Source organism: Hippoglossus stenolepis, chromosome 13, assembly GCF_022539355.2.
Source record: "Hippoglossus stenolepis isolate QCI-W04-F060 chromosome 13, HSTE1.2, whole genome shotgun sequence".
NCBI lineage: Eukaryota > Metazoa > Chordata > Actinopteri > Pleuronectiformes > Pleuronectidae > Hippoglossus > Hippoglossus stenolepis.
The window spans coordinates 19,701,247-19,719,261 of record NC_061495.1 but is presented as its reverse complement, the minus strand read 5'-3'; the positions used below and the strand labels follow the sequence as shown (position 1 = coordinate 19,719,261).

Genomic DNA, 18,015 nt, shown 5'->3' with positions numbered 1-18,015 from the left:
CCATGTTCCTCCCAAGGTCCAAAGGCATGCAGGTTGGCTTAACTGGAGACTTTAAATTGGAAGATGGTGTCCATGGGACGATGAGTAGTTTGTCTCTGTATGTCGGCCTTGTGATGGACTGGCGACCTGTCCAGGGTGAACCCACCCTCTCGCCCGATGTCAGCTGGGACTGGCTCCAGTCCCCCATGACCCTAAAAGGACGATAGATGATGGATGGATGTAGGCTTTGGGGAGTCATTTCCAGTGAGTGCACAATGACTGTGTTTGATATGAAACAACACTACCCAGTCAAAATTCACACACTACAGCATTGTGTACACTGTGTACATTGTACTACACAAGGATCCAATTTGAGGCCTCATATCCTCTTTTACCTCTTTGTTTTAGCAGATCTTGTCAAATCAGTGGTGTGTAGGTGTGGGTTGGCTCCGCTCTGCCACCCTGTGACACTTCATGCCTCTGTCCTTTTTCAAACCATGGTTCTGGTTCTTTTGGCACACTGCAGTGCAATGCTCCCTTTTGGTGCTATAGTGGCAGCATTTGGTGCACGTCTTATGAACAGCCCTGATCTGAATGAGGCCAGCAACTTTTGCTGGACCTCAACAAACTATTATCTGTGTGCTCAAAGTTGCCACCATCTTTACATTCCGTTTATTATCTGCACTGCTTTACCTTTGTGGGCCATGGGTGGCTGCAGCCAATCCCAGCTGACATTGGGCGAGAGGTGGGGAACACCCTGGCCAGCCGCCAGTCCATCACTGGGTAAATAACCATCCTCAATCACAATAACCCCTAATCTGATTCTCAGATTCTCAGTTCAGCCCGCAGCTTCGAACCCAGAAATGTCTTGCTGTAAGGCGACAGTGTTGACCACTGTACCACCATTGTGTTTTTAGAGTTATAAAGTCATGTCTCATAGAACCATGTACAGTGTTTTGACACGTGATGATCAATCAATCAATCAAATTGCTATGAGCATTTGTGGTGGTTTGAACAGCAATGCCCAGTATCTTCATGTTCATTTTGGATCCATCTTTACTTTCACCTGTCTGATCATGTCTGCAAATGTTTTTCCACCTCTTCAAATTGTTGCAAATGTCTGCAAAGAAATTGGAAAAGGGGCTTTTGTCCCTATTCTGCACCTGTTACTTGGAAAACATTGCAGAAGGACTCAAAACTCAGCGAATTAATCTCACTGAATGCTTTTAAAACCAGAACTGGAAGCAGATTCTATATGATGTTGCTGTTTTTAACCTGCCTTGTTGTGTAGCTAGAATATTTTTTAGTTTTGGATTTTCTGATCTTGTTTTCGGTTGTGTTTTTTGTTCGTAACTACGTGTTTTTTACTGTGCTTTATGTTTTTACCCACGCTGCTGCCTTGGACAGGTCTCCCTCGAAAAATATAATCTTAATCTCTTTGGGACTTTCCTGGTTAAACCAAGGTTGAATAAAAGTTTGACTCTGTGGACTGTTTTTGAAAAATTTAATTCAATGCCTGAAAACACAAAAGTCGACCCAAAGGGTTAAAAGTCTGTGCATGTCTGTACGTTGCATGTGCTTGTGCATGTGTGGGTGCATGTGCTGTGGGGTGACAGCTGGTTAGCAGTGGGGTGGTAATAAAGTAGATAAAGTGGTCCGCCCCCTTGTTAGGGATGATGAGCTTGTGTGTGATGTGATCAGGAGGCTGCGGTAGCGAGAGTAAAGGAATGTAACCCAGCCTCTCAATCCCTCCATATGACGCTAATTGCAGCAGAACGGGGACGGCCTGGGCTGCTTGTGTACGCCATTGTTATTCCTCAGCCTATTGTCTGCGGCCTGCTGACAATCGCCATCTGAATGAGAGCCTGTTAAGCCTGGCAGATCCCCATCATTAGACCCCTTTACAGCCATTGTGATGCAGCACTGAGGATACTGTAGGGCTATCAGTGACTCTCAGCACAACTGAGACCATGTACACAATAACACAGATACATTTTCCTTTTGTTCAGGCCGTCCAGCCACACAAAGACAGCATGTTCCACTGCTGCTGCACAAACACTCTCGAGAGTAAAATCAATCTGAAGATGAAGAACACAGGACATTTTAACAGACGATGATGCAACTCCAGATGATACATGGAAGCCCACAGGAAAGATTTTATTCGGTGCTTGTGTTGTTAAAAGCTACTGTATGTGACGTGATTTTTATAAAGATTAGTCTTGTCAAAAAAAATGACCTGGGAACCACGCATAGCAGGGTATGGAACTGAATTTGACAGAATAAGGTGTCAATCAACCTTCAAAGCAGTTTGACCATCCAACAAAGTAGCAGAAAATCTTCATTCAAATTTATTGCAACCATTTTTAATCCGAAGCTCTGGTGTTCAAATTGTTTCACTCTTAAATAGATTCATTACCATATCTCTCGATCACGGCAAAAAAACTAACAGCAAGAATTATTTGGGATCAAAATGCAGATTTGGACACTTATTTGTTTTGTACAGTTGCCTGACAACTCAACACAAAACCATGAAACATGAGAGATTTACCAGACTGAAAACAATCTAGTGATTCAACTCCACTGCAGACCAGATGGTGGCGCTAATGTAATTTTGTTGTGTGCCAACCGAAGATATTTTAAAACATTTATATATAGAGCCCAACAGATTTAGTGGTTGCCCAATAAAAATGGGCAGATGTAATCCTTTCACAGACATCAGAATATGTGTTTATGTTTACTGATATGAAAACATTTGTTTTACAGAACAAACAATGCAGACCAAATGTGCATTTTGGGACTTAAATTGCATTATTTTTCTTGATTCACATTCTATATGTTTGTGTCTATTTGTTTTTTCTTTCTTTTATATTTATTTTTATTAAAGTTTATTGGTAAACTGTAAAACATCAAGCCTTAATAACTTTTCTTTGTCATAAGGGTTTGATAATGACGCTTTAGGAATCATTGCCATTTTTGTATACGTATATCAGCCATTAATTAGGTATTGAAAATGTATTACTCCCAAATATCAGCAGCATTGGCCTCCCAAAATCTATTGGGGTCTACCTTCATATACACATAGCTAAATCCAATATTTCAGTCCTGTAATAAATCCTCCCTTTTGTGACAGTTTTAAAGTAAATTTTTTGTTGAAACTGTTTCAAACCTGTTAATTTGACTTAATGATGCTTTTGAGCACTGATGTTTGTGGTGTTGTTTAATCCTACTACGTTATAAAGAGAATTATGTTATATACCCTATACTGTATATTTATTGTTATAATTGAGGTGGACAAAATAACAAAGGACAGTTTACCGTTATACTAATTATCCTTACTTCTTTTTATATATGTGACATGATTATGGCTAAAAAATAGTGACACCAGAGGCCAAATCAGATTACAAATGAAATTCTTTGGAGGAATAGTTAATTTACATTGATGCATAATGGTTTCCACTTATGATCTGTACTTAAAACTACAAGTTGGAGAAAAGGTAGTGGATCAGTTGTCACTGTTAAGTAAAGACAATGGATTAAAGATAATCATTTAAAAGACTTTCCAGAACTTTCTGAAGATCTTTTTTTAAACACTTCCAGACTTTCACCGTATTTTCCCTCAGTCAACAATTGGCAGCAGCACTCCAGTGAAAGTGGAACTTTTTATTTTTTGGTCCTGGTCGTTCTGTGGAAACAAACATGCCAGCTGGCCTGCTTTGGGCAGAGTGCGCCTCAGTCTCGTCTCCGTCTCCCTAAAACAAGCATCTGGAGGCCCGGGACGTGAATACAAGTGTGAATATATTCATCCCCATGCTGCTTTGTTAAATCTCTGGGCGTAAAGCCGTTGTACCCCCGTGCCCTCCCAAGTGACCCCGGAGGATCAGAGACCAGGTTGTCGAAACATTTGTAACATTTGGCCAAAGCAAATCTCAGGCTGCCTGTTGAATTGAAGCCCAGACCAAAGAGGAGAGAAAAAAAATCCCCCTGGAACCCTTAAAATAGTCCCTATGCTGGACCAGGACCCCCTCGTTCCTTATCCCTCACACACACACAGACACTCACACACCGAGCACGGAGGCTCAACCCCTTACAACCTCCAGCAAATCCCCTTTATCTTTTCCCAGCCAGATGGGGCCGCTGGAATAATAGCTAAAGCCCAATGAGTTCCATTCAATTTGTCATGCCGTCTAAAGGAGCTTGTAAGCTTCCCATTTGCAGTTATGTTATAGTAACCATGGGAGGCTCGGCAGTGTTAGGACTTAATTACCTCCTAATAGCTGTTGTAGAGATAAAGCCCCGGGCCAACATAACCCAACACTGTCCAGCCTCCGAGGCACAGAGGCCTGGAGACTCCCTCTGCATGTATATTACATCAGTGACCTCTTCACCCAACGTCTACCTGCACAGACCATAGACTCTATATGAAGATGGACGACATCACGAAGCATCTCCATCGCCATCTAGTGGCTGGCAGCAGTATAGGTCATAAACCCCACATGTACCAATCTAAATTTACCCCAAAATGGTTTCTGTCATTTTAGGTAGCTCCTATCACACTGTTACTTAAGTTTGGTTTCAACTAGTTATTTCATGCTATATAAATGGGGTGAAATGTCATGATTGACAGCTGACACTGACTCGCTGTCAGTATCAGCGAGTCAGCGAGTTGGTGGTTTGCGTGTATCGGGGGAGGACCTCACGTTAGGTAGATCTGTAACCTTTGATACTTTTCAACACCTACTCCTTATTTGATTAAAATGCATTTTTAGATTAATTTCCAGCCTTTCTGCCTGTATATCGGTACCTTGATGACTTTATCTCTAATGTCAGACCACTGTTACGTCATTGACTGGTTTATGAGCTGCCCTTTTGAATCCTCAAGTTTGACATGTTGTCCAGCACCATCTTGTTATTTGAAACCAGAAGTTACCATATTTGGAGGAACAGGGGGTGGAGCCTGACTGAGAGCTTGAGGTCACTGCATAACCTACACCTGCCACCTGCAACCATTAGATGGTACTAGCTGTCAATCACACTGTGTCCACGCCCACATGCCTACAGTACTATTTGACTCTAAACGAGACCATAATTTACAAAATGAACATCATGCTGTATTGAAAAAGACTGAGAGACCATACATTCTGCTTAAGTTACAAATAAAGTTAGAAGTAGAATAATTTTCTAAAAGACGTCTATAGAAACGGACTTATTTTAAAACCAGTGGATTGGCCCTCTGCTGGTCATTTGAAATAATACAGGTTTCGGGCACTTCAATTGGCTTCACTTTCCGGAGTCTACGTCCATTTTTAAAAACGGCCTATGATTGACTTCTGTTTTCAGCCACCCAGCGATGTCGATGGTGCTTTGCTAAATAAACTTAAAAATAAATTAAAAAATTTCAAATACGTTTGTGTGGACAAATCTGATTGAACCGTTTCCATTTGTGTACTTATGCAGAAGTTCTCTTCATAAAATGCTGTTGTCTGGAGAGTTTCCTCCTTCATATCTGTGTCTGCTCTTGTTTCTGAACTTGAAGAACTTGAGGAATTTGAATTTGTGGACTGCAGACGCCATCTCCAAGAAACACCAAACAGTATCTCACCCAAATGATAAGATTATTCTGCCTCTGTGCATCCACAACATTCACATCATAGAAAACATTCAGATCTGTAAGTGTGATGAGCTGAATGATAGAAATTCCAAACCCAGGAAACTTTTCTCTTCAAGTCCTAAACCGGTTCTTGACTCTTTCATTAAATTTACAGTAAATGGCAAATAAAGGAGAGCTACATTCTAACTGGGAGATGGGGGTTACACACACACACACACACACACACACACACAGTGCAACAGCAGTGGTGGTGGCAGCCAGCATCTCACGTTTCTCACTACAGATTTCAACAAAAGCGAGAATTTTGCTTCATTTCGTTCCAAGATCTGCCAGAGAAAGGGACGGAGGGGGAGAGCCAGGACGTTATTCATGTCTTTCAGTTCATTTGGCTGTGGCCGGTCAGCTTCCCTAGACACAGAGAAAACTCCTCTCTCGTGTTTTTCCACCCTCCTCTCTTTTCTGCTGTTTTTGTTCCCTTTCTTTTTTATTTTGGAGGCAGATTAGCAGGATTAAGTATGGCCCACATATGCTCCTCCTCACTATTGGTATTCACCACGGCACCAGGCCGACCGCCACCCAGACTGATGGACAGAGAAAGAGAGAGAGAGGGAGAGAAGGAGTGGATGTGTGGTGAGGAGGAGAGAGTCAAAGGTGGAAGAAAAGAGAAAGTTAAAAATAAATGAAGGAAGAAACTGTTCTTATTTTTTTCTGTACTTTGGTTTTAGGGCTTTGGTTTTTTTCCAGATATTAATATCTCTTTGTTCCTGTTAACCTGTTAAAATATTATCGCTCGAGCAAACATGGTTACTGTGCTTCAAAGTTGAGTCGACAGTTTGAGGAAGAACGTTTTATTCTTTAAATGAAAATGCATAAAATCCGATCCATAAAGAAAATACTCTCCTTGTTTATTTTGGAGGAACTTGCCCTGATGAACTTGGATGAACTTGTACAATGCCTGAAGGCCAGGACGTCTCCAAGTATCAGTACATGGACACCAATAATCAGACTATTCACATTACTTTGATTGATGTTTTCATGAGCTGCGAATAGAATATTCCAATTCATATTCCTGTTTACATCACAGCATAGTCTGATTATGACACCAAGCAGTTGTTATATTTTGTTGAAGAATGCAAATAAATATGACGTTATATTGGGATTTACATTTAAACATGTCTAAGGTCGGAATACTACATGTTTTCATTTGATTATCACTTGTTTGACCTTACTCAGGTTAAAGGTATCAGGGAAATGCTTGGCTGTGTCTTATATCAGAAAATTGGTGTCCATGTAAATTGAATCTTTGTTGTGGATGCAGTCATGGTCAAAATCTGGTTGACAGCCCAAATCCAAAGGTGTGGAGATTATTGGAGCAACAGACGTGTCTTTGAATGTTGGTGTTATGTCCCTGAAGACTTTTCAGATTCTATAGTTTTTGACTGGTGCAGCGCTCTCGTCTGATAATCTGGATGATTTTTGGACACATGATTGTCTGCAGTCCTGAAGGAAAGGGTTCTCACTTTGGTTTTGGGTTTAACTAACACTAGTAGCTGAATGCAGTTTTTGAGGCTAAATGCGATTGGATTTCTCCCTTTTCTGCACCAAACATTCACGTTTCATCGTGTTTATGTGTTTCAAAGTAATTTTACATAAATTATCTTCATCACAGCGACAGGAGGCTTCATACCTGATACCGGATATATGTTACTGTTGATAAATGATGATGCATGTGATGTATTTAAAAATAATGAGGATTAGAGATAAAGTGTGTGTGTGCCTGTGTGTGTGCCACACAGTGTCACTGTGGGAAAGTCTAATGAACCAAAGACACAAAGCTGCTGATTTAAATCTGCACTTTACTCGACGTCATTACCATAATCTTATTTATAAACACGAAGAAAAAAAGCAAACATAACGACGTGTGTGTGTGTGTGCGTGTGTATATGTTAACGAAGGTGACGTTGTGACACCTGAATGACGATTACGTAGACATTTAGGTTTCGTTTCTGATTGGCTGCAGGTGATCGTTAACAACCCCCTTTCTCAGAACTCTCTCTCTCTCTCTCTCTCTCTCTCTCTCTCTCTCTCTCTCTCTCTCTCTCTACACAACAGCAACAGCCACATAATTAATAGTATCAAGAAAATTGTTTCCCGCTTTTCCCCCATTGTCATTGTTCACTGGTCAATATTATTACGTATGTATTTGTTTATTTTCTATTCCTCATGTTTCGTGTGTTTTTATTCCTCCTTCCTTTGTGGGGAATATATCAAATAAAAAAATCATACAGAGAAATCAAATAAATCAAAAAAGCTGAAAATAAACAAATAAAGTATAATTATTCCACATTAAATTGACCACACAGTCAGTTAACCATAATGAGCTATTATTATAATAAACTATTTTAGGTCTACTTTTAAATCTAATACAATTTTCATTATTTCTATTTCATAAGGAAACGCAGAACATCGTCAGCCCTCGCTCCTAAACAGATAAAACCTGTAGAGGCAATTAGCGCTGATTGCGTGTGAATGCGCAGCGCAGCTCGGTCATATTTGCGCACAATGCTGTCTGTCACCTTCAGTTAGCGTCAGTGGATCAGTCAGAGGCCCAGTGAGCAGCAGCATCAGGGCCACACATGCTATCTGCGCTCACTGCGCGCTAATTGAAATGTTGAGGATCATAACCGTTAAAAACAATTTCGCACACTTCGTTAATTAACGTTAAAGATGCTCGTCAACGGCAGCTGCTGGACGACAGCGGGTCGAAACGGAAAACACCATATTTATTCCAAAAGCGCGGCCAGGAAACATATTGCGCTCCTTATTGAGGCTTCGACCCGTTTTTACTGTGCGTGAGGAGACGAGTGAGTTCACGCTCGGACGGTTTATTGACTAAATAATACTACTAATACTAATACTAATGCTAATAAATAATAATAATGATAATATCAGGAATTTCCAATCAAAACTATTGTCTCAGGTATTTACAAAATTACTAAAATATCTGTGGGGTATTAAATTTAAATCTTCACATGTATATCATAAATAATCACAGTTTTTGCACAAAACATATGATGTTATAATTTATGTACAATATTGAAATGACGTCTGATTTATTCTATTCCTGTTTCCTGAACAATCAGACGATCAACAGTTCAATTCCAAGGGCGCAATGTGTTTTCCTCTGTGCGTAAAATCCATCCACACGCGGCCCGAACCTTTCCACAAGAAGGGGCCACATGCGGGACGGAGTGTGTCTGATTTCACTTCATAGTGATGCTGTGTGTCGGTAATTACATCAGGCTGAGGACCGTCCGTCGCCCTCCTCCCTCCCCTCTCTCCCATCCGCCTCCCTCCCTCCCTCCCTTGCACGGATCTGATTGGTCGCCGGGTGGCTGCCGGGACACACACCGCGTTGTCCCGGTGAAGCGGCCTCTGTGCGCTATAAAAGCCCGCGGTCACACGCAGCCGTGCCAAATGGGCTGTCACACGCGCTTTGGAGTAACCCGTGGATTTGACGTATAGGTTTTCACATCGTCGCGCTTGGAAACTTTCTCGGTGAGTGTTTAATTTGGCAATTTGAGTAATTATTGATGTTTTACCAAGCTTTATTTATGGCAAACCAGAGGCAGACAGAGCATGAAAGTCTGTGCGCACTCACTGAACTTTAGGTTTTGAAGTGGTGTTAACATATGACAGCATGTAAAGCCAAAATGTACATACATTATTAATTATTAAGTCAACAGATGAAATTGCAATAAGCCTTTACTTCTTATCACCAGTCGTTGGATTAACCTTTGGCCTCACCTGTGGATTTTAGGCTTCACTAAATCAACTGTGTTTCCTCCTCAGAGCTCCGTGCTGGACCAGAACCATGGCCTCTGATACGAGCCGCGTGTCGAGCAGACCCTCCTCCCCCGAGGTGGACGACAGCTTTATGGCAACCCTGAAGAAGTCAGTGCACGGATTCTCAGGCGCAGTGTCCTCCACGCAGAGCGACTCTCCATCCGACATCCCCGGCCTGCACAGCCTGCACAGCCTGCACCAACTGCACAGCCTGCACAGCCTGCACGACCTCTCCGCCTCCGACGACGAGTCCCTCGCGGCCCTGAGGTTGGCCAAGAAAGACCGTAAACTCCTGTCAGAGAACGAGCTGCAGTCGATCCGCCTCAAGATCAACAGCCGCGAGAGGAAAAGGATGCACGACCTCAACGTGGCCATGGACGGACTTCGGGAGGTCATGCCCTATGCGCACGGGCCGTCGGTGCGTAAACTCTCCAAAATCGCCACCCTGCTGCTGGCGAGAAACTACATCCTGATGCTGAGCAACTCGCTGGAGGAGATGAAGCGCTTGGTCAGTGAGATCTACGGCAGCAGCGCGCACCACGGCGGCTTCCACCCGTCAGCCTGCGGGACTATGACACACGCTGGGCCCGTGCCGGGACACCCGGCTGCCCCCCACCCCGCACACCCGGCGGTGCACCACCCGCTCCTCCCGCCGGCAATCTCCTCCGCGTCTCTTTCCGCGCCCGGCATCTCCGCCGTCACCTCGGTCAGACCCCACCACGGACTCCTCAAAGCTCCCGTTCCCGGTGCAGGGCCGCTGGGCAGCAGCTTCCAGCACTGGGGCGTTGGCACCGGGATGCCCTGTCCGTGCAGCATGTGCCAAGTCCCGCCTCCGCATGTGTCCAGCATGAGCTCCGTCCCCATGCCGAGGCTGACCAGCGACTCCAAGTGACTCCAAACCCAATGGAGACGAACTTTTTTGGTGTTGTCACAGACTCTCTCTCCTCTTATTACATGTTTTTATTTATCTTTGTCGCTGAATCCGTTGCGTGGACGGAGCCAGTAAAGACGATTGCATTGATTTTCCTCACTGGGACTTTGGGGGTTTTGCAACTAACTTAGTGTTTTATGGTGATTAACCTCAGTTGTAAGCGGTGTTTCTTCTCAGAGCTCAAAAAGCACAACGAAATTCCTTTTAATTCTGGAAAACCTTAATGATCCAGTCTTCTATTCGTCTATTTGAACATCAAACTCTCTGGTGATTTAAGGGGCCTGCAGAGGGAAAAGCCCCAACTTGAATCCAACCACAAATGTAGTGTAAATATGTAGAATCATCTGTTTAAATAGTGGGAGATATTATATATTATAGTCTTGTTAATGTGTGGGAAGTCTCCTCCTGCCCTCACATGTTGCACCTGCTTTATTCTGTCCTCTGTTTCTCTCCCTGTTTTCTGCCCAGTGGGTTGTCTTTCACTGTCCGGCCCACACAATGGCCACTTCTTTATTTTTTTAAATAAACAGAAAATGATATTTATTTACTTATTTTGAACGTGAATTTCAGATGAATCTCTGATGATGTTGGGTTTGAAAATGTAAAATAAAGACGATTAATTGCAAAGTCTTTGGCGATGTGTTTTATTTAAATTTTTTACATATAGCACAATACAAAAGAGAACATTTGGGAAGGAGAATCAAAGCAGCACAAAAAGGCTTAAAGTATAAACATTATCATAGAGAGACAATCTTCGTGTTTATTAATATAATGATTAAACTATTTTACTTTACTTTATAAGCTTTACAAAGACAAATTCCAACCTACCTGGAAGTGACAACTATTGTGATTATTTTCATTTTCGTTATAGTAAAGATATTGAAATAGCTGGGAAATGTCCAAAACTTTTTTTCCCCATGAATATAACCTAATATACTTATTTATTTCTTAATTAAATTTAGAATGTATATTTCATTTCTTGAGCAAAATCTGCAGAATTTAAACAGAAAATTGAAATAAACCCTTACCCTAACATTTGTTTAGAAAACTTTAAAAACTCTTCCTATCCTATAATTACCAGTTTGATATCCATGCAGGACTAATTACACAATAAACTAAAAATATTAATTAGGCATACATTTCAAGCATGTCAGAACATGTCTTTTCTTACATTTTTTTCTTAAGTACAGTCAAAGTACAAATAAATAAAATAAACACGTTTTATATAATGTTAATATTTTGTGATATTGTGGTGTGGTGTGCATTAAAAACCAACCCGTCTCCTGCAGGATGGTTCAGATCACAGCCCAGTCAGTGTGTGATCCTTCATTGATTCAAGGTGACTTCACCTGCACATCTGGATATCCGTCCTGCACAATAAAAGATTGACATATATCAGATTCTGAAAACGTTTCTGTTTTATGATCTTTATAACAAGAGGGCGTCCATGAAGAAATGCTCATCGAGTCATTTGTTATTCACAAAGTTGTTCTTGCAGTAAGAAGCCACAGTGATGAGTAAAGGCTGGTGCACAGTTCGGGGAAAGGCAGCAGCTGCACAGCAGATTGTCAATGCTGTTGCAATGTTTTCCGAAGGCTTTTGAAGCTGGAACGATATAAACTGAATCTCTGAATATTCATACACGCATTTGTTTATTCGTCTCATTACTCGGACTGAATTATTCAAAGTCCTTCAGTGTTTTGTAGGACGTTTCAAAGAGTAAGAGGTCGGTCGATGCAATGCAACAGAAATACAGTCTGTTTACAGGTCAGAAAAAGTCTCAGCCTGTGGAAGCTACTTTTACATATTAGAAAAATAGAAGATACAAAACTTTAGATTTACTTATATTACTAATTAAAAATGTCCTTTGTACATTCTTAAAATCACTCAGCGTTCAGTTCGACACCATATTTTCTCTGTCTGACTTCTGCGGAATCCATCCCACCAAAAAAGGAAGACGTATGAATAAGGTTTTGCTCATGTGAAAGTGTGTCTCTTATTATCTCAAAATACTTTTCAGTTTAGTATGAGAGGGGCTAACACCAAGTAACCACCCTTTAATATTACAAAATCAAAACAAATATTGAATTAATAATGGTGTTTTTCAAGTGGTGTATTAATTAAATCACATATTTTAGCATGAAGCATAGCTGAAACAGACTGAAATGTTTCACACAGCTACACAAATCGACAGATGAGCAAAAGCAGATACAACAAGGTTGAGAGAGTGTAAACCTCACTAAGGATAACACCCCGTCTTCAAAATTTCATGAATTCTTCTTTGGGTCCTGTTACAACCCTGCACAAAATTTCATGGAAATCGGTGGAGTAGTTTTTTTGTAATCCTGCTGACAGACTGACAAACAAACAGCAATGAAAACACAACCTCCTGGAGGTAAAAACAAGAACTCCCTTCACAGCAAAACAACATCCATTAAAAATTGAACATCGCTTATTAATGATATTGTTACTCTAGTTTGTGGATTGACACAAAATGATCTAAAATCCATTAAATAATTGAAAGAGTCTGATTGTAAACTTGTACATCTGCAGTCGACCTTCACCTTCACCTCTGATTTTGGCCTCCAGCTGCTTTCACGTTTAACAAAACATTTTCATGACAAGTAAAAGAATAAATTGTGGGATTATTTGTCTTAGAACATCTGTTTTACCTCAACTATTTTCCCCCCAGAGTTTTCCAAGCGCCATTTGTCAGCACAAAATGCAGTTAACATGAGTTACTGAGGATCGTATTGCTAAAATAATTAGGCCGCCCTCTCCCCATGATGCCCTCTCTCTAGTGTTGATTCCAACAAATTATCTCCTCTGCTCTTAAAAACTCAGGAACAGCGAAGTCCAAGGTTCAGTGGTCAGGAAGTCAATATTATACAAATAAAATTAATTAATTACAGGAAAAACAAACAGCATTTTGGTAAATTGTTATTTCACAGCAGCATCAGTGCTGCTTGTCATAAAGTCTCTGAAATCTACTGGAGAGATGGACAACGCTGTTTAAAAGATTTTATTCAACTTTAGAGTCAGTGCAGTTGTATTTAAAGCTAATGAACACACAGGCACATTCACGCTGGATGATGCACATTGAGGTAATTGCATCAGTGTGACCTGGAAGTGAAGATTACTTCATATGTATATTCAGAAACAAGGGAAGACACTGGAAGGAAATAAGCCTAATTTTGCTTAGATTACATCTTAATGAGGAAATGTTTTTAATGGACACACTCATACTGTGTTGCATCGTGAATCATGTCATATTGTATCATATCTCATTGTATTGCATCGTGTTTTGTTATGTCGAATCGTAATGTATTGTATCGTATTGTATCGAAGTGTGTCTTATCGTAAATGAGTTGAGACTCGGCTGACAAACACACTTGTGCTGTGTTGTGTCGCTTATTTTACCGTACTATACCGTACTGTACTGTATCGTGATGTTTATTGTCTTGTTGTATCATATCGTGTTGTGTCATGTCATGTTGTGTTGTAATGTATCGTATCATATTGTATTGTAAATGGGTCAAGATTTGGTTGCTGCCAAAGCCATGATTTTCATGATTACTCTATCGAACTCTTGACTGGACCCATGATGCCCTTTGTGGAAGCATCTGCATTCCCTCATTTATGGATATGACTTCAACATAAGTAGAAGCAGCGGCTTTTAACATGACTACATTAAACAGCCGCACGATTCTAATGAAGGTTCATTGATTGAACTAAATTCATTATGATTCATAGAAAAAAATAGTCATTGAAATCTAATGGTGAAGAAAAATCATATTGAAACCTCTTTTATGGTTGATTCATTCATTTGTCAGTGAATCTTAAAGATGTTTTTTTCCTCTAAAGCTGGAAAACAACGGCATCTGACACTCATGAGAAAGTTTTTCTGTTAAAACTCCAAGATAAACATGGTGCCGAAGTTAAAAGAGAAACTGTGTGAGAAGCATCTTTTCAGCTCGGCCTGGAAGATCTGGTCAATAGCAGCTGGGCTTCACATCCCTGTGTCTGGATTTGAATAAACAGCTCCTTATCCACTGTTGGTGGCAGGCTGACTTATCCATTGATGCTGCGAGTCCGAGGTTGGTTCTGTGACAGTTTAAATATTCATAACTTTGGACAGAAGGGGAGCATCAGTCTTACACTGTTGTAACTGGATTTAAACCTTCCTGAAAACACTGCACAGATGTACACCCTTTTTCAGCTCGGCGCATCATGTTGTGTTAGCCGAAAGGATTAAAGATTGGTGGGATGCATCAAAGGTGGCAGAGTAAGAGAAACAGAAAGAGAAACATAGTCAATGATGGAGCAAAGGAGAGGAGATAAACAAACAGAGAAGCTGTAAGAGACAAAGGCGGGATTTAACACTTACAAGGGAATAGATGGAGCTCGAAGGTGAATATGAGACCTCAGAGGTCACTCTTTCCCATGGGACCGGTGTTTATTCCATCACAGCTCATCTGCTCACTATTTACCAATGGGAAACACTGTGACACATAAAGCACTGACTGTATTGAATAGAAAAGCAACAAGTGGGGGCTTCGCTAAGAATAAATCATGTGTTCTTGTTTCTCAGAGCAATGCGAGGATGCCTTTTTATGAAGCTCTATGGCAGCTAGAAGCACAGCACTGTGATCAACATTAAACTTCAACTGCACTAAGTGGGCGTTATGGTGATCGTGAATAATGCCCACATCATCATCCAAGCTGGGATTGCAACTGGGAAAATGGATTTCTCTGGCACATATAGGCTACTACATCAAAGCAATGAAACAGGATGGGAAAAAAAACTTCATTCAAACTGGCCAATGTACACATCAATTTGTACCTGCACATCTATTGCACTTCTGTCCGTCCTGGGAGAGGAATCCCTCACTTGTGTCTCTCTGTGAGCCTTGAAACAGTGTTTTTAGCCTAAATGTCCTCTGATATCTTACTCTTAGCTACTGCTGCAGTTCTCGTGAGAACTTGTGAGCATCGAAAAAACTTGTGATAGCTGCCGTTTTGAGTTGAATTTGAATGTCGGCGTGCAAATAAAATGTGATTGTTTCATTTGATCAGGTGCTGAGACATTGGCCAGGCAAGCCTTCACCTGATTGGGATAGTTAGGTGTCATCAGCATAGCAGGACTACAGAAAGACAATTTATACCATCACCTGCGTAGACTCCTTTACGAAGGTCTGACCTGCCCGTGGACCGAGTGGTGTGAATGTCCGCCTCTGCCAAAGAAATTGGTCGAGCGTACGAAAGCGAACATGGCAGCATGAAGGAAGCTCTTGCCGGCCCAACCAGCACAAACCTTCATCAGGTTGCAATGCACGCCAGCCTTTGCCCATACTGCCATCACCAGCATTAATATCTGAGCCTTGTATGGGTCCAGTTGCAGTTCTTGTATTAACAGGTTGGGTCCAGAATTGATGAAGGAGTAGTAACGGAGAGCAAGTGTTTGCAGTCTGGGCCAAAGCTGGGAGAAACTTAGGGCGTTTTATTAACTGCAGAACATGATAAAGATTTTCCATTGATTTAATGTCTTTCTGAAAGTCATTCTAATAAGGAGGAGGCGAGGAGACAGAATGTAAAAGGTCGTGGACACATATCAGATCTGCAGGAACTCTGAAGCATTTATTAAATTATCAGGAGATTAGTGCAGCCTGAAGTTAAATGCTTAAAACACCACTGAGTGATGTGCGTGCGTGCGTGTGTGTTTGTGTGTCTAACAATCGAAGAGGAGCAGCAGATGAACTACCCGATCGGGTGGATCAATGTGTTTGGTAAAAGCCCAGCGGGACAAAGACAGAAGGGAGTGAGAGAGAGAGTAAAGGAAAGCGAAAGAAACAAAGCGAGAGAGCAGAAGATCCATTGAGTGTGTTTTCTGTGGCTGAAGAATTGTCCCCAGTGGCTTTGAAAAGAGGGATAATCCTGTCGAGTAAGCAGACCTTTGGATATTCATGACTGGCCGAGCGGCTCGGCGGACTGAAGGAGGACACAGTCAGGATGGGATTAAACATCAAAGTGAATGTGAGCAGGACCGGGGACGTGAATCAACCAGTGCAGAAACACAGAGGTATCAGAGGGCTGTGCTGGGGGGCAGTGGATAACCAGGGAACAGTTGTCTGGTGGGTGGACAACACTTTGAATGACTCCAGCATGAGGGCCTTTCAGGAGAGTGACATGGTGTGTGCACCTGCCCCCAATCTGAGAAACATATCCATACACAAGCAGCTGTTTTAGTAAGAAAGGTCTGTTGAGCTGCTGATACTTAGTGCTAATTGCCCGTTTAATAATTGCTCTATATGCAGTCGTATTTTTCATCCTTATGGCAACTGCTTGTGTTTGTCCCCTCCCTGTCTCAATATGACAATACCCCTGTGTACAAAGCCAGATCCATGAAGCAACATATTTCTCTGTTTGATGTGAAGTAACTTTGCAAGGAACCTTTTGCAACCCTGCAGGATGAAATGAAACACCCACGTGGACAGTTCTTATCACCCTACATGAGTGTTGGAGATCACTGATGCTCTTGTGTCACAATGGGAGCAAATCCCCTGCAGCCAGGATCCTGATATTTAGATTAGTGGAGGCAGTTGTGGCTGCAGAATCAATCCCATGGTTTATATACTCAACAATTAACCATGGGTGATTGTCTAAAGATATGGGCCCAGAGTCCGATATGAATAAGCCTCTGGGGGCAACAGCGCGTAGGTGGGAAGTTACGATGTACAAATACTTCTTTACTAAGTAGATTTTTCAGGTATCTGTCCTTTACTTGAGTATTTATTTACCTGACGACTTTTTACTCGTACTCCCTATTTGAACACAAATATCTGTACTTTCTACTCCTTACATTCTCAAAACTGGCTCGTTACTTGTTTCGACCTCCACAGTCATACTTGTTGTAGGTGTTTTAGGTCCAGACGACATTTTGGCTGATCTAAGCGAACGGCATATGAAAGCAGATAAATTAAAAAGCCTTGAGCTGATGTATCTCAGTCAATGTGTTCCTCCTCTTTTTCTCTCGACACAGACTTTTTACCTGCGGGAAACATGCATTTTTAGACGAAGGTCCAACTTAAGGTCTAACATAGTCTTTAGTGTATTGTCCAGCATTTGTTTTTGTATATTTAGTTTTAGTTTTTTTTGTTTTATTTGTCCAAGTTTAGAGACATGCAAGACCTTATCTTTCACTGCATTAGATAATTTATCCACTTATGCTCATATCATCAAAACATAATAATGAACATAAATAATTCAACAGCAAAAGGAACACTGTGGTGATTAGTTTGGATAATCCAACAGGCTCAGTGTAAAATGCTTGATGATTAATAAGCTAACTCTCTTTTGCAGTTTGTTGCATTTTGCTTTCATCATTAGATACTGTAGATTATTCATAACCGGAGAATAACTTCTGTGGTTTGAGAATAGACCAGTTCACTGTGAGTAAATCTGCCTCTGACACCAAGAGATGTTTTAATAACTACAACCCCAATTTGTCAAGTTAGTGAAGCCTGCTATCGTGTTGCACAGGAACATATGTCTGCGCTCGAGTTGTCGCTTCCCTGGGGTCTGCTGTTTCATAAATCAAATTAGCACCACACTCAGATCACTGGGTATCATCTATCTATCTATCTATCCATCT

General features: G+C 41.4%; 1 protein-coding gene across 1 annotated transcript; it reads left to right on the top strand.

The window, feature by feature from the left end:
* The first annotated feature begins 9,006 nt into the window (after positions 1-9,006).
* Positions 9,007-10,994, top strand: olig2 (oligodendrocyte lineage transcription factor 2). Its single transcript, XM_035174844.1, has 2 exons — positions 9,007-9,145; positions 9,440-10,994. Exon 2 carries the CDS (start codon positions 9,462-9,464, stop codon positions 10,323-10,325), a length of 864 nt encoding a protein of 287 aa, XP_035030735.1. The 5' UTR covers positions 9,007-9,145; positions 9,440-9,461; the 3' UTR covers positions 10,326-10,994.
* The last annotated feature ends 7,021 nt before the right edge of the window (positions 10,995-18,015 follow it).

Bases quoted from the DNA above. Each gene is read 5' to 3' on its own strand.
- olig2 (XM_035174844.1), top strand. From the start codon at position 9,462: ATGGCCTCTGATACGAGCCGCGTGTCGAGCAGACCCTCCTCCCCCGAG.